The sequence below is a fragment of the Desmodus rotundus genome, chromosome 2 (genome assembly GCF_022682495.2).
Source record: "Desmodus rotundus isolate HL8 chromosome 2, HLdesRot8A.1, whole genome shotgun sequence".
Taxonomy (NCBI): domain Eukaryota; kingdom Metazoa; phylum Chordata; class Mammalia; order Chiroptera; family Phyllostomidae; genus Desmodus; species Desmodus rotundus.
Genome location: NC_071388.1, coordinates 157757779 through 157774799, shown reverse-complemented (window position 1 = coordinate 157774799; position 17021 = coordinate 157757779). Strand labels below are relative to the sequence as shown.

General features: G+C 40.6%; 1 protein-coding gene across 11 annotated transcripts in view; it reads right to left on the bottom strand.

The window, feature by feature from the left end:
- The window catches only part of MYO3B (myosin IIIB), a 440217-nt gene extending 428429 nt beyond the window's left edge, over positions 1 to 11788 (bottom strand). For 7 of the 11 annotated variants that reach the window (XM_045196325.2, XM_045196335.2, XM_045196326.2 and 4 more), the window contains exon 1: positions 11146 to 11195. In XM_045196325.2, the coding sequence (XP_045052260.2) occupies positions 11146 to 11171 (26 nt within the window). In that variant the 5' untranslated portion in view covers positions 11172 to 11195. Of the gene's footprint in view, positions 1 to 1752; positions 1816 to 11145; positions 11196 to 11355 lie in introns of those variants that run through there. The other 4 variants (XM_045196330.2, XM_045196338.2, XM_045196327.3 and 1 more) reach the window with 3 other exon arrangements.
- Positions 11789 to 17021: the final 5233 nt, after the last annotated feature.

Genomic DNA, 17021 nt, shown 5'->3' with positions numbered 1-17021 from the left:
AATAGGTTAAGAAAATGAACAGTCTAATAGAAAATAAACTAAAATGTATAATAGACATAGAAAAGATACTACATCTTACTCATAACTTTTACAGTGAAAATCAAAATATTGAGATGCCATTTATTTCTTATCAGACTGACAAGATTTTTTTTAAGTTTGATAATACTCAGTATTGAGAAGGATCTGGAGATAGAAGCACATAAGGCAATATAAGTGAGTGTGTAAATTGGCACAATATTTTTTAGGATAATAGTCAAAATCTCTCAAATACCACAGTTCTACTGGTAGACATTTATTCTATGTATGTAATCAAAAAAAGCACACTTAGATCCATCATATTAATAGACTGAAAAAGAAAAAAATATTTAATCATCTTAATAGATGTGGAAAAAGCTCTTGACAAAATTCAACATTCATTCAGGATTAAAAAGAAAACCAGCTCAGCAAACTAGGAATAGAATTGTGCTTCTTCAACCTAGGAAAAACCTCGAGTTAACATCATACTTAATTGTGAAAAACTGAGTGCTTTCACCCTAAGACCAGGGACAGGACAAGGATGTCTGCTCTCGCCGCTTGCATTCAACATGGTGGTGGAGCCAGTGGAATAAGGCAAGAAAAAGAGGTTAAAAGCATCCAGAATGAAAACTGGAAAGAAAGAAATAAAATGGACTTTATATGCAGATAATATATTGAATAGTTATCTAGATAAAAAGTGTGATGGAATTTACAAAAACAGCTAGTAGAATTAATAAGTGAGTTTATCAAGATTATAAGGTACAAGGTCACTCAGTATTTTAAAATCAGTCACATTTCTATATATTAGAAAGGAAAATCTTCTCAACAAACAGTGCTGAAACAAATGCATAGCCACATATAGAATGAAAAAAAAAATCTCTACCCTCTCAAAAATTAAAAAAAAGAAGATGTAGTCCTTTCTTAAAAAATTAGTGAGAATAAAAAAAAAGAATCTCTACTCTTACCTCATTATGCACATAAGACTTAGCTTGAAACTGATCATACAACAAATGTAAGAGTTAAACTTCTAGTAGACAGATATACAAGCATGTTCATTGTAGCATTGTTTCCAAGAGAAAATTACATACAACCTAAAGGTCCGTCATTACAGAGAAATTATCTAATAAATTGTAATAATTACACAAAATGAAATGCTATCTAGCCACTTAAATGAGAGAAGGTAAGTCCTGTGTTAACTAATATGGAAAGAATGTCAAAATACACAGAGTTTTTAAAAAGTATTGATCAATGTGTAAAGATTATATTTTGTGAAAGTAAAGAGAACAGTTGCATTTATAGCCATTTTATGTGCATGTTTATGTGTGTGTATTTCTCTATATACGTGTTTGTCTTACTAAATGTCTTTCAGAAGGCTAAAAAAAAAAAACCAACCCTGTTAAACTTTAGGGAAAGGTACCAGGAGTCAGACAGTTTGGAAAAGGGAGAAATTAATATAATTTTTTTAATTTTATACATTTCTTTTGTCATTTATTTGCTGGTGCATATATTACTTTATTTTAAAAGATAAATAATTTTTAGAAATAAATAAAAGGCTCCACAGAGGAGATTTTTCTGGCCCAGAGGCATGCTGAAGTCATGGGAGAACAGAAAGCAAGTACAGCGGCAGAAGCCCATCTTGAGAAAAAAAGCAGAGAAGAAACCAAAAGGCCCAGGATTGAGAGAAGACTGGCCAGTGGGTTCACCATGAATTCTATACCCAAGCCCTCTGAGACCTACCAGCTTTGTTGTCTGTCCTTGAATATCCATGAAATTACCTACTGCATTCTTCTAAGAAGCCCCACCACCCCGCCCCACCCTTCTTACAGGCTGATCCAAGGCCCTCACAGGCTGGTTTTAGTTCCTAACAAACCCCAGAGGAGCCTGGCCCACACCCTAGTGGAAGTGCAGCCTTACTTTGCTGAAAATAAAGCGATCTGAGGCATGTACCCTGCAAACTCCTGCAGTCAGTCAAGCCCAGCAAGTATGATTTAAATAGAAACTTGTCCAGCAACATTTGATACTTGTGAGAAAATTCATGATGAAGATTTCCATTTCAATTGTTATTCATAACATTTTGTCTAACTGTTATAATATGTTCTATATGAATCACAAATCATAGAAGAATGCTTTCAGATCTAGAGAAGAGCTTTTAAAAAGAAATGAGGAGAACAGTGAAAGTTCAGAGGAAATCTGTAAGAATACTGAATATAATAAACACCCAGAGACACATGAAATAAGAAAACATACACCATATTAATATGAACAAATTAGAGAATAATTCCAAACTATAACATACAAGAAAGTGCAGGATACAATGGTAAAGGCTCATAAAGCCCAGGCCCATTTGTAGGAACTGGCTTCTTCAAAAACCAAACCTTATCTGCACACAGCTAGATAGAACCCATTCGAATACAACTCAAAGGTGATGTCATCTAGGAGGTCTTTCCTAATCTTCCCATTGGAGGTGATTTTTCCTTTATGGTCCCACTCTATTGTGTACTCTTTTCTAGCAGTTATCACATTACCTGGCGCTGACTGTTCATTCATTAATCTTTTCTACCAGCGAGCCCCTAGAGAACAAAGGGATGCCTTAGTAATTTTTTCTGCCTCATAGGCAAATACCCATTGCATAATAAGTACTCAGTAAATGTTTATTTAACACAGGATTAAAAATCAGAACTTTAAAAACCAGTGAGGTTTTCTTAATTTAAAAAAAAAATTGTGTTTTCATAGAACACTGGGAAAATAAAGAGCAATAAAAGAAAAATATTACAACACTCATAAAATCCCACCATTCAAACACATCCGCTCTTGAATATCATTGCAGACACACACATACACTCATATACACACACATACGTATGCATAGCTATGTTGGCTTTTGTTTGTTTGTTTGACAGGGCAGAGGATCCAGTTCCTAACCCAATCTCCCTACTGAATTGTTATTTCAAAGTTTTTTTTTTTTAAATCGGTCATGAAGTTCAAGGCACTTAATCCTCATCCACACTCTCCAAGCATCAGTCATTGCTCACTGCCTTTACTTTTCCAAAACACTCCCTTCCCTTTGTTTCCCCTAGAGCTTGTTTTCCCGGTTCCTTTCCTGCTCCCTACCTCTTGAATCAGTTTCCGTTCTCCCATTACGGTGGGAGTTCAAAACGAAGTCCTCTTGCCTTTAGTCCTCCACTTGTCTTCCAAATGTCTCATCTACACTCAAGGCTTTGCCTGTCAGTGTCTTCGTAGGTGGTGTCTTTCCAACCGCATTTCCCTTTTGAGCCTCAACCCAGGATCTCAAACTGCTTGCCACGCATCTCCACTTAAGTGTGCCCCCTGTCTTCAGACTTAACATGCATTAGACAAAATGGACCACCTTCGGCTCCTTCAAAACCACTAAACTCCCCGATTTGTCAGGGGCACACCATTTTCCCAGTAGCCCAGGTCTCAAAATATTTTCCCACTACCTCACCTCTCACATTAGTCACTAAGCTGTGTCCCTGCTTTGTTCATTTCTCTCCCTCCCTTTCCACTCCAACTGTGGCCACCTCTATGCATCTCATAAGGATGGCTACAAAAGCCTTTTAACTAGTCTTTTTTTCCCCCTTGTCTCCTTCTATTACAATTCCTCATGGACCTCACAACCAGATACAATATCCAAAACCACTGATCTTTTCATGTCACCATCCTGCTTAAACATATAACCTGTGATCCCTCCCTATTGCTAAATTAAAGTCCAAATCCTTCACTCAGATATTTAAGGCCTCAGCAGCCTAGATGCAGCCCTCCATTCTTGTCTTGATAATCTCCTGTCATTTTCCTGTATCAAGTTTATGACAAATTTCAGCCAAATCCTCTGCCGTTTCCTGAATCATCCTTGGGTGTGTGAACCTCTATAATTTTATCCATGTATTTTGTGCCACCAGAAGCGCTCATTCCACCATATCCATTCATCAAGGATCCTACCATTCCTTCAAGAAACAGCTTATCCCTAATCACTGCACAAATAGGCAGCTCCTCTGAAACTCCTCAGTGCTCCTAAATGGTGAGCTGCCCTATGGTTTCGCTCTGCGAATAAACCTCATAAACCTCCGCTCTCCGGCGGACCCTGAGCACCTTAAAGGCAGGGGCGATCTAATCCATATGAGTCCCCTTTGCACTTGCATCAGTTGTCACTCAACAAACATTTGTGAAACGAAAGAAGAGGCTGAGTGTCGTTAAATGAGGAGGGCTGAATCTTGGAGTCTCAAAGCAACAACTTAAACTGACCCTTGAAATAAGTATGTTTTGGGTTAGTGAGGATTGTAGAAAAGACATTCAAGAAGAAAAAAAATAGTGGAGGCATTTTGGGAGCTTTTTTTTTTTTTTTTCTTACATTCTTTTTTGTCCCCTTTTTGGGCACTTTCAACAAGAAAGTCCTTCACTGTGCAGGATGTCCTACATATTGCGGGACCGTGTGGGCCCAATAGGTGCCAGTGCCCTTTCTGTTAACAACCAAAGACAGCCCCTGGCGCTGCTTCCAGGTGAGGGTTCACTGAAGACACACAGAGGGAGCTTTGGGCAGTGAAGAGGGAACCGATCAGCCCTGACAAGATCTGCTGGAGTAAAAGAATTATTTCCACCAAGGAGGTGAGAAGAACACCCGACACCATCATTCAACTTCTCCTGCTGCTATGAAGGAAAGAAAGCCACTGCCGTTCTCTCACAACGGCTTCACTCCTTCACTGTGTCCACACTGAGAAGCAGCAACAAATAAGGTGAATAGCACGGTCTCTAGCCTGGGTTCAAATTCTAGCTTTTATACTCAATAGCTGTGTCTGCAAGGGGAGAATTGCTTAAACTTCTGGGCCTGTTTCCTTACCCATAAAATGGAAATAGTGAAAAGCATTCACTCTTTCACTATTGTGTGGTAGTCTCAGCCATTAGTAAGCACAAAACACAGTTATTAATACATCCTGGAAAAATCCACTAGCTAGAAAAGAGAGGAATATTGCCACTGAATACCGTTTAAGCAACCCATAAAACCTCACATACTGTAGGGAATATTTACTGAGTAAATCCTGGATAATGGACACTATACCATATGTCATACCTCCATGAGACAAGAACTATTACTATTTTCCATACAGGGAAACTGATGCACTGAAAGGTTAAGTTAAGCTGGGAGCCAGGATTCAAATCTTGTTTATTCTTTGCTGCCTTATTGATTCAACAAATATTTAATGAGCCTCTGCTAAGTGTCTGGCATTTTTCTTGGTGCTGAGGATACAGCAATGATCAAACAGACCAAAACTATCCTCCAAGGAGCTTATATTCTAGTGTGACACAGAGACGATCGATAAAATAAGTAAGTGCAATACGTATGTGAAGAAGCCAGTGTGGCTCCCCTGGAATAAGCAAGAAGAGGTGAGGTCAGACACACATGCAGTGGGGGAAGTGCAGATAGAGCACTTCGGTCTCTGTCAGCACTTTGGAGGTAAGGACCCGGCTTTTACTTAGACTGAGATAGAAAGCCTTTGGTGGGATCTGGGTAGGAGGGAACTGATCTGACTTATGTTTTAACAGGTTACTCTTGCAGCTGCAGGGAGAGTAGGCTGAAGTAGACGTCATTTAGAGGCTGCTAAAGAACAGCCAGTTGTCAGCCAAAAAAAAAAAGGAGCAAGCTTTCCTCAGTTCTAGCAGGAGTAGATTATATTTTTATTTTTCAGAGTAAAGTGCTTAGGAAGTCTCTTTCCAGGTCTGCTTAAGCTTAGCCAGACATTCCACAAAATGCATGTTAAGCACCTACTCTGAGCAAGTCATTGAAACAGTTCAAAATTGATGAGTCAGTCCTGACCTAAGTGGATATGCAGTTCAGTACATAAAAGAATGTGACTTGAACATGAGTTACTATAGGAAAATAAGTAAGTCTTATAGTCTGTATAAGTATTCAGACTATATACTTACTGTATAGACTGTATACTTATTCTATAGACTATAGACTATACACTATATATTTACTTGTAACTATACAGCAAAATAAAGAGTGATAAATGTCCCATAGGAGAGAGATAGTTCACCCAGCCAGGAGGATACAGGGGCAGCATTTCACTTGGGCCTTAAAGGGAAAGCTGGTGCTGGACACACAGAGATAAACAGAAGGTTTGCCAAGCAGAGGGAGCAGATGGGGAGACTGGAAAATAGAGGACTTGGGATGGGAACCATGGTTGGGAGAATTTGGGGATACCCAGCAATTTATTTAAAATGCAGATTCTGTGCTCACCAACCAGCAATTCTGACTTGCTAGTGGGTGGAGGAATCTGCGTTTTTATACAGGACCCTCAAGTAATTCTCACTCAGCTCTACTTCTACCCTGTATCAGTGAAAAACACTGATAGATGAGTTAAAACCACCCCATGTCATGTTGACTAGTGTAGCTCAGTTGGTTGGATGTCATCCCATAAAGCAAATGGTCGCCGGTTCAATTCCCTGTCAGGGCACATGCCTGGGTTGCAGGTTTGGTCGTGGTCGGGCCATGTGCAAGAGGCAACTGATTGGTGTTTCTCTCACATGGATGTTTCTTCCCCTCTTTCTCCCTCCCTTCCCCTTTCTCTAAAACTAAATAAACAAAACCTTAAAAACCCAACCTCATGTGGAATAGTTTCCTCTATTACTCTCACTCAGATAATCCTGCTTATTTCCTCTACAACACTAAATGCTATAAATACTAGTTGTGTGTATATTTGTTTAGTTCCTATTATTTCCTTCCACGGTATATATATAAGCCCCATTAAATTAGGAATATATAGCAAATACCTCCAAATACTGGCTGAATGTTGAAAGGTAGACCTGGGACTGAATCTTGGAGGCCTTGAAAACCCTGCTAAGTGTTTGAACGTTCTCGTATAGGCAAATCACTTAGCTTCTCTGGGCCTCAGTTATAGCTTCTGTAAAATACGGATAGTAGTATCTTTTCTGTGGGGTTGGTTCTATGAATTGATTGAGATAACATGTAAATGCATGTAAACTTCTTAGAGCTATTTCTGGTTCACAGCAAACCCTCAATGAATAGTAGTATTATCATCATTCAGTGGGAAGCTATGAGTTTCTGAACACAACAGTGACCTAATAGTCAGTTCAGGAGAGCTAACCTGGCAGGAGCATGTAAGGATAGATGAAGGAGGTAACTCTGGGAAGATGACCCAGGAGGCTATTGTGGATTTTGCTTAGAGTTATGAGGGCTTGAACTAACACAGAGTCTCAGGAAGAGAGACACAGTATCTGGGAAAAGATTAATAGTAGTGGAATCAGCAGATTTGGGGTAAAACATAGGCTGTAGAAATGAAAAGAAAAAGTGGAATGCAAAAAATAGCTAATATTTTTTACCCTGGCTGGCAAGATACTCTTGACAGAAATGGGGAGCCCTGGAGGAGGCACAGTTTTGGGGAGAGGCTCTGAGTTCCAACTGAGACCCGAAGATTTGAAGGCTAAGAAAGAAGCAGCAGAACTGGAGCTCAGGAGAGAAGTTGTGCTGAGACCTCTGCTCATGTCTACTGCTCATGTCTACCCGTGACCCTGGTCAGGTTCTCAAGGCAGAGGTGGGTGTGGAAGAGAGGGGAAAGGAGAGAATCTCCCACAATCTGTACACTTAGTAGGGCTATGAGGCATGGAAGAGAAGCCAGAGGAAGGGCAAACAGGGAGGTTGGGAGGGAACAGAGAGCGGAAAGGGGAGAGACAGTTTCAATAAGAAACAAAGCTAATACTGAGCTAAATGCCCCAGAGCAGGTGAGGAGGAGAAGAGGGTTAAGGAAAGGTCTGGAATTTTGTCTTCAAAAGAGGGGTGGTTAGGAGGGCAGTTACATCCTGAGGAGGCTCCAAGTGAGAGGGGGAGAAAATGGCCAGGATTTATACTGTGAGCTAGAAGGAAGGTTCCTATATGGCACCTGGGTGGCGTGGTTAGAACCGTCCACGAAACTGTACCTTGGGGGACAGCTGGGCCCAGCATGTGGTCAGTCAGCCTGGAGAATGATTGTGAACTGCAGGGCCCCCTGTGCTCACAGAGCCAGCAGGGAGGGATAATGGATATGTGGCACTTTTTAAGAAGACTTATAGAAAAATCAGACAAAAGCCACAGTTTTCATGGGCTGATGAAAAGCCATTTGTCATTTTGGCCTCTAACTTTTGCAAAATAGCTCCTGTAGATTTACAACCAAGTCTCATTTAACTGTCTAAAAGTATTTTCTCATTTATGAAAGTGACCATACTTTACAAAAACCATGAGTAACTGAAAAAGCGTTAATACATGGAATACATTCTGTAAAATCTTTGCTTTTATTTAGAGAAAGAATTCTCTTCTTCTGTGTGAAGTCTTATGCTCCAAGATGAAAGTCACTGCTATGGACTAAATGATTGTGCCCCACCCCCAAATTCATATGTTAAGTTGAAGCCCTAATCCCCAGTGTGATGATTTTTGAGGTGGGCCATGTGGGAGGTAATTAGGTCATAAGGGTGAAGCCTTCATGATGGGATTAGTGCTCTTATAAGAAAATACACTGGAGAGATATTGCCTTTCTTCCTGCCAAGTGAAGACACAGCAAACACGGAAGTTGGCTCTCAGCGGAACCTGACTGTGCTGGTACCTTGATCTTGAACATCTCAGCCTCCAGAACTGTAAGAAATACATTTCTGTCATTTAAGTCACCCAGTCTATGAGACTCCATTATAGTAGCCAAACCAACTAAGATAGGCACCAAGCTATATCACAGATCAAAACACAAAGTTATATAATTTGATCATTAAAGGCTATAAATGAGTAGGAATGAAATCTTTCAAATTTATGATTTTTATTCTAACAAGTTCCAAATTACTTCACAAATATAGAACTAATTAATTAGCACTCCTATGGACAATCAATAAGTCCTGTCAGCTCTGCTGTAAAAATGCATTCCTGTCAAACTCAACTATAAGCTATAGTAATCAAAAGAGTATGGCACTGGCAGAAAAAACATACCAATCAATGAAACAGAATTGAGAGCCCAGAAATAAACCCACACATGTATGAACAACTAATTTATGATAATGGAGCCACAAACATACAATGGAAAAAGAAAAGTCTCTTTAATAAAAGATGCTGGGAAAACTAGACAGCCACATGCAAAAGAATGAAATTATACCACTGTCTCACAACACACAAAAAAAAATTACTCAGAATGGACTAAAGACTTGAACATAAGACTTTAAACCATAAAATACATAGATGAAAACATAGGTGCTAAGCTTCTGGACATCAGTCTTAGCAATGTTTTTGTGGATCTAAATCTAACACCAAGGGAACTAAAAACAAAAATAAACAAATGGGACTCCATCATACTAAGAGGCTTCTGTACAGCAAAGGGAACCATCAACAAAACGAAAATGCAACCAACCAAATGGGAGAAGATGTTCGCAAATGATATTTCCAATAAGGGGTTAATATCCAAAATATATAAAGGGCTTACACAACTCATCACCACCAACAACAAAAAAATCCCAAACAACTCAATTAAAACATGGTCAGACGATGTGAATAACATTTTCCATAGAAGGCATACAGATGGCCAACAGGCATGTGAAAAGATGTTCAACATCACTGATCACCAGGGAAGTGCAAATCAAAACCACAATGAGCTATCACCTCACACCGGCAGCAGAGCTATTGTCAAAAAGACAACAAATAACAAGTGTTAGCTAGGATGTGGAAAGAAGGGAACCCTAGTGCACTGCTGGCAGGAATGTAAATTGGTGCAGCCACTATAGAAAACAGTATGGAGTTTCTTCAAAAAAATAAGACTAGAACAACCATATGATCCAGCAATTCCACTTCTGGGTATCTATCTAAAGACTATGAAAACACTAATTCTAAAAGATATATGTACCCCTATGTTTGTTCATCACATCACTACTTATAATAACCAAGCTACGGAACAACTTAAGTGTCCATAGAAAAATGAATGGACAGCGAAGGTGTGATACACATACACACAATGGAATATTACTCAGCCACTAAAAAATGAAATCTTGTCATATACAACAACATGAATACGGCTAGAAGATGTTATGCTAAGTGAAATAAGTCAGACAGAAAAGGACAAAAACTATACAATCTCACTCCTATGTGGATTATAAATAAAAGAAAGAAAGAAGAGGACAAACAAAACAAAAACAAACTCATGGACACAGACAACAGATTGGTGGTTACCAGAGGGGAAGAGGGTGGGGGGAGGTAGAACAGGTAAAGGGGTCAAATATATGGAGATGAATGGAACTAGGGTGTCCAACCTGAGGCCTATGGGCCGCATGAGGCTCAGGCTGGCTACAAACACAAAATCGTAAATTTACTTAAAACCTTTTTTTTTTTGCTCATCAGTTTTCATTAGTGTTTGTGTACTTAATGTGTGGCCCAAGACAACTCTTCTTCCATTGTGACCCAGCGACACCAAAAGGTTGGACACCCTGTACACAGATATCAAATTGCAATGTACCTTTTAAACTTATACAGTGTAATTAACCAATGTGACCTCAATTTCTTTAAAAAGTTTAGGAAATAAGAGGCCCTGTCCTGGTAGCTCAGTGGGTTAGAGCATCATCCCAGTGGGTTAGATGTGTCTCTTGATTAGAACATCATCCCAGTAAGCCAAGGTTGCAGGTTTGATCTCTGGTTAGGGCACATACAAGAATCAACCAATGAATATAAAAATAAGTGGAACAAGAAAGTGATGTTCCTCTCTCTTCCTCCCTCCCTCCTTCCCTCTCTCTAAAATTAATAAATTTTTCTAAATTTCAGAAATAGATAGTGCTGATGGTTACATAACACTGTGAATGTAATTGCTATAACTGAATTGTACACTTTAAATGGTTAAAATGGCAACTTTTATGCTACATATATTTTACCACAATTTTAAAAATTAATAATCTAATGTACCAAAACCTACTGAGTTATTCACTTTAAATGGGCCAAGTATACATGTGAATTATATCTCAATAAAGCTGCTTAAAAATAAGTAAAATTAATTTTTCAACTAAAAAATCTTTGAATAATAAAAACACATTCTTGAATCCAGATATCTGCCAAACCACCACCCCCACTTGCCACCATTAGAAGAAGGACCCCTCACCCCTCACCAGGCACTTCCATCTGGGCACCACATGCAGCCCTGCCACCTCCTCCAGGTGTGCACACCACACACCTGCCACCCACACCAGAGCCATGGCCTCCCTGCCTGTTGCTTGCTTTCCTTCTTGCCCCCCGCCCCTTACAGCCTATTCTCCACACTGTTACAAGAAGAACCTTTTTAAACCCTATTTGTTTGCTTTTTGACGGTTGAGTCTTACCTTAGACTTCTGTTTGGGCAGAAGGTCTTTGGGGCAAAGGAAGAGGGAGTGGCACGACAAGACCCTCTCCAGGAGTGAGGCGAGACAGACAGGAAGCGGCCACCCTCCTAACCAAAGGTCTCGCTTCTGCACACATGCGGAGAAGGGCCCCAAGGGGCAGCAGTGCCAGGCTGACTCTAGAGCATGAGAAACCAGTGTTTCTTCTCGTGGGTGCTGGGAAACGCAGTGAACTGGAAACCAGGAAACCTGATCTGGAGGGGCAGGCTTGTATTTCTGCAACTCTGGCAAATCTCTAAAGTCTTGTCAACACTTAGTGCCTCGGTTTCCTCATGCGAAAAAATGGGATGGTCGCGTTAATCACTACTTCTCAAAGTTTGCTCTAAGCACCACTCATTGTACCTATTCCAACGCAGAGCTGCTGACACTGAATGTCCAGGTGAGAGCCTGGGAACTGGCATTTGGCAGCACTCCCCGGGCAACTCAAAAGATCTCTAGACTTTATCTCTAAGTTCCCTTTCTAGCATTCTATGAATTTTAAACTTTAAACCTATACAAATATGGGAGAAAAAAAAGAATGGTGTGTAATTGAACTTATCTAATATTCAGATTGCCATGCTGCCAAATGACAAATCAGTCACGAAGTTGCAGTGGCTGAGGAACAATACACGCCTACAGCTATGACAAATGATTAACTAAATGATCAGATTTTTCACTTCCTCACCAAAGCAGGGGGAAATTTATCTTAGCTCTGGCTGCCTTAAACCTCTCTGAGTGAAAAACATTAAAAATAGCTGCAAATTACTGATGACTAATGCCCTTCAATTTGGCCTCAAGCTGAGAAATTCTGTGCAGAAATAAAGTGGTTTATAATCCCACAGGTCCATTCTATTATAAACTGCAGGTGGCAAATCGAGTGGCTATAAACTATGCTCTGTGTGTACGTGTGTGTGTGCGTGTGTGAAAAATAATGCTCAAGGAGGGTGTTTCTGCGCCCCTTTAATGGGAATTTAACAGCCCAAGCAAAAGACAGATGCTAGCAGTGAGGACCCTGGAAGCTGTCTGGGTGGTGCCTGACAAGGGCCTGAGGCTAGAGTGGCTGTCACCCCCTTCAAGTGCCGGGGCAGCTGCCTCTGTGCTTTGCAGGAGAGCAATCTAAAGCGAGCACAGAAGAAAGCTGCAAGGGAAATAACTGCAGCTCACATCGAGACCTATTTTCTGGATCGGGCTCATCTGAGATTGGATTCTCATTCCTTCAGAACAAAACAGCAGAACACTTCAGGCCCAGAAAATGGTGTCTCTGAGGAGTGGATGGATCAGAATGTGTGACACGCCGTCACCAGAGGACTTCCTTCCAACCCAGGTTCCGTGTGGTGTTAGCCTCAGAGAGCTGATGTGGGAGGGGCTTAGGAATCTACCAAATCCTTGGTGACTTTGCCTCACTGCTAGCCAAGATTAATGTGATGTTAATGGGTCCTGAACCTGATCTGTTTAGTGTCTCCTAGCACAAGCCGCAGAGTCAAAACCATTGTCCCAGGCCCACGTGCACATCGTGTAATATTTCTGATTTTACATCCTCCCTACTTTAGGTTGCATTGCTCCTTCCGGACATTACACAAGCAAGCTAATCATCTGTTTCTGAGTCAAGGGCTCAGTCAAGAGAAGCAGTTAAGTTCACTTTCCTGAGCTGCAGATGCACACAGGGGACATGCCATGAGCTTCTGATCTGAATTCCTGAGGACAGGAGAGACATCGTTCAACAGCATTCAGCAGCATGCCATGGGCTGTGTGCAGAGTATCACACTAAGAGGACAGAGGGAGAGCTAGGAACAGCTCTGCCTTCCTTCAGAGAGCTCCTTTAATGGCCATTGAGGTGGTACATAGGCCCGTGTGAAATAAGCTGAAGACTGCAAAGCAGCAGGTAGCAAAAGCCAAACAACCTTGAATTGTCTGCATCCACAAATTCTGAGGAAGAGTCTATTCAACCCAGGACCAAGACTCCAGTGAGAATGCTTCCTGGAGCAGGTAAATTTAAGTATGGATTTGAAGGAAGAAGTGAAAAGGATTAGTGTAGACCAGGCAGGAAGGAAATTCATAGCCGAGAAACATTGCTCAGACAATGCGGATATAAGAGTGTGGTTTAGGGAATAAAGATATTTCCTCTGCTGGTGAAGGCAGACTTTTATGTTTCCATTTACTGTAATAAGAATCTTAAGACTAGGAATAATCTGTTCTATGTTCTTATATCCCCCACAGTATTTCTACATAAGAGTTACTCACATTATAGCTGGCATAATCATAGCATACTAGAGTTTGAGTGAACTTATTGACTATCCCATCTATTTGCTGAATGAATGAATGAATGAAGAGTATATGAAAAAGACCTGGTTCCACAGACAGGACCACAGACATAATCAAAAGTAGGAGGACGACAGACATAATCAAAAGATGAAGTTGAATCAGTACACAGAGGAGTTAGTTTATAGCAGAAGTTTCAGGAAGGCTGGAGGGCTAAAATGACCCCAGAGGTCATAGGGAGCCACACCAGGTTCTTAAACAGTGGAGTGAAATTGGACATGTTCTTTGAGAAAGATTGTCCTGGCAGTTTTTCACAGGAAAGAGCTGAATAGGAAGAGTAGGATATAGTCTTGAAGGTCATTGACAGCCTACTCGGGCCTCAGCAAAGGAGGACTTCCTAGAACACTTTTACCAGGGGTTCATCCCAGGTCCTTCCAGATGATAGAGTCCCAGTAATTTATCCTACTTTCCTTCTCCACCTTCCCATCCCCTACCTCAATTCTGACAATACCTATTTGCTCAAAATGGACATCCGAAGGAAGGGACATGGTCCTGCAAATGGCTGAGAGCCCGCTCTACTTCAGATGCGCATTTCCACCTACCGAATGAGTTATAGTGCATTCCCAGTCTGTTACAGCAGCAACAGACTGACATCCATTTGCATAGTTTCTCCTCTGTAGCAGGCTTAAAAAATAACAATAGGCAAACAAGATAGAATCTATTCATTTTAAATTTGCTTGAGCTGCTATCTTTAATGGAGGTAACTACTAAAGCACCATGAAGATTTTAAATTCATAAATTTAGGTAGTGTATCATTTGTTCTCTCCAAGGAGAGCTATGGCAAAATGGACACTTATTTTGTGTTACTATAGAATCACCAAGTGACTCTGGGAGGTCCAATTGTTCTGGGATATACTGAGAAGGTTGGAAGGTAGTTTGTTTAGAAAGTTAATCTAAGCATGTCAGGTAAAAGATGGTATCAAGAATAATAATATATATTAATGGTATCACTATAATAATTGTGGTATCAATGATAATATGACATCACATAGGATACACACACATCAAGCCAGCAATGACTCAAGAACCCAGAAGTCAAAGAATGTCATGGATGACTCGTGCTGACATTACCACGTGGTCAGCAATACAAAGACAGGGACCATGCCTGTCTGGTCACAACCGCCAGGCCTAATGTTGACTGACTGGATAGATACATGAATGGATGAATGAAGGGTTGAATGAATGAATGAATGAATGAAATTTCTGCAAGTAACAAAGGCAATTAATACATCTAAGAAATTTAGACATAATATTCATTTTTCCAAAGAGGTAGAAATAGTAAAATTTCATCATGTTCATTCTTAAGCATATACGCCCACACCTGTGCCCAAGTCAACACACACACACCTCAAGTGTAACAACCTTCAGAAGGTAAGTATGTCAAGAAGATTTTAGTTTTTGAATTTTTTACGACAGCAGAAACACTTCAAAACTATTAAAGGATTTTATAACTTTTTTAAATGAAGTACTGCAGGTTAGCCTTTTAGTAGCCTCCATCCACTTGCGGAGCGCCAGGCTCTATGCTTGGTGGCTGAAGAATTGCAAGGAAGGCAAAAAAGAGCTAACTTTTGGGTTTCTTTTCCCAGGATAATTTTTTGCAAAGAACATCCTATTAAGTTTTACTCGAAACAGATGTATTTTTAGTAAGACCAAATAATCCATTTTCTGCTCTATTTTAATACCCATATTCCTTTTCATGAGTTTTATCCCTCAATTCCAAATGACATTCTAAGTCAAATGAGAACTTAACCAAAGTCATCAGCTGGTACTTTTTCAATAAATAGCTCTTAATGGTAAAAGGAGATAGAATCTCTGGATATTAAGTCCGTCCTGAATGGAGCAGCCACTGAAAAACGGGGCAAACAACGTATTCAATTTGAGATTTTAGAACTTGGGGCGTTGCCCTGACTGGTGTGGCTCAGTGGGTTGGACGCTGTCTCACAACCCAGAAGGTCGCTCATTCCTGGTCAGGGTACAGATCCCTGGTTGGGGGCATGCAAAAGGCAACCAACCAGTTGATGTTTCTTTCTCACACTGATGTTTCTCTTCCTCTGTTTCTTTGTCCTTCCCCTCTCCCTAAAAATAAAGAAGTAAAATCTTAAAAAGAAAAAAATAGGAGTTTGGAGTTCACCTGTTTACCGCACACAAACACACATGCATCGGGCACACAGAGCTCCCCCGAGTCTGAAAGGATGTGAGCGAGAGAATGCCTGAAGGGAGAGACACAAAGACTGAGCCCGTTGTTGGTGTTGGTATGGGTCACAGTCCTGAGGGTGGCCATGGGGGCTCATTCCTACACTTCTTTAATTCTATCTTTGTAAAGGACCTCCATTGTGAATTCTGTGGAATTACTATGATATTGCCATATTATTGTCCCAATTATATTTTGGATAACACTATTTTGAAATTTTTTGGTATTAGTATGTTTAAATTAATCCTCCTAACATACCATCTAATCAAAGCATAGTTGGATTCATTCTATCACCATTTGGTGGTGCCATGGTGTGGCAGGTCCTGGTGACAGAACGCAGACTCCTTGTGCTCATTCAAGTTACAGAGGAGAAGCACAGGGTGCCACGGGAGCCCAGCACAAACAGGGCTAACCCAGCCCAGGGGTGGTTCTCTGACTTGGTTGTCCATTGAAATCACCTGGGAAGATTTTAAAATACCGATGTTTGGCTCCAAGGCTAGAGATCCTGATTGAATTGTTCTGGGATGTGGCTGTCAACGCTAGCAGTTTTAAAACTCCCCAGGTGAGTCCAATGTGCAGGCAAGTTTGAGAACCATGGCTGCAGTGCTGTGGTCCTCGAATGTGAGGGTGCGTTAGACTACTGAGAGGGCTTATAGAACACATGTTTCTGGTCCTCAAGCCCAGAGTGTCAGGTGTTAGTTGTGGGGAAGAGCCCCAGAATGTGCATTTCTTTTCTTTTCTTACTTTTTTGAAGAACTGAAATGTTTTTTTTTTTTACTTTTAAAAAATTTAATCTTTATTGTATTTTTTTCCATTACCAATCAGGTCCCTTATACTCCCCTCCCCACAGCAATCACCACACTGTTGTCCGTGTCCAGAGCCCTTTTTCCTTTTTGCTCAGTCCCTCCACCCCCTAACCACCCGCAACCAACTAACTGTCATTTGTTCTCCTCCTGTGAGTCTGTCTCTGTTTTTCTTGTTTTTCTTTCTAGTTTGTTCATTAGATTCCACATATGAGTGAGATCATATGGTATTTGTCTTTCTCTGACTGGCTTATTTCACTTAGAATAATGTTCTCCAGGTCCATCCACACTGTTGCAAAGGATAAAATTTCCTTCTT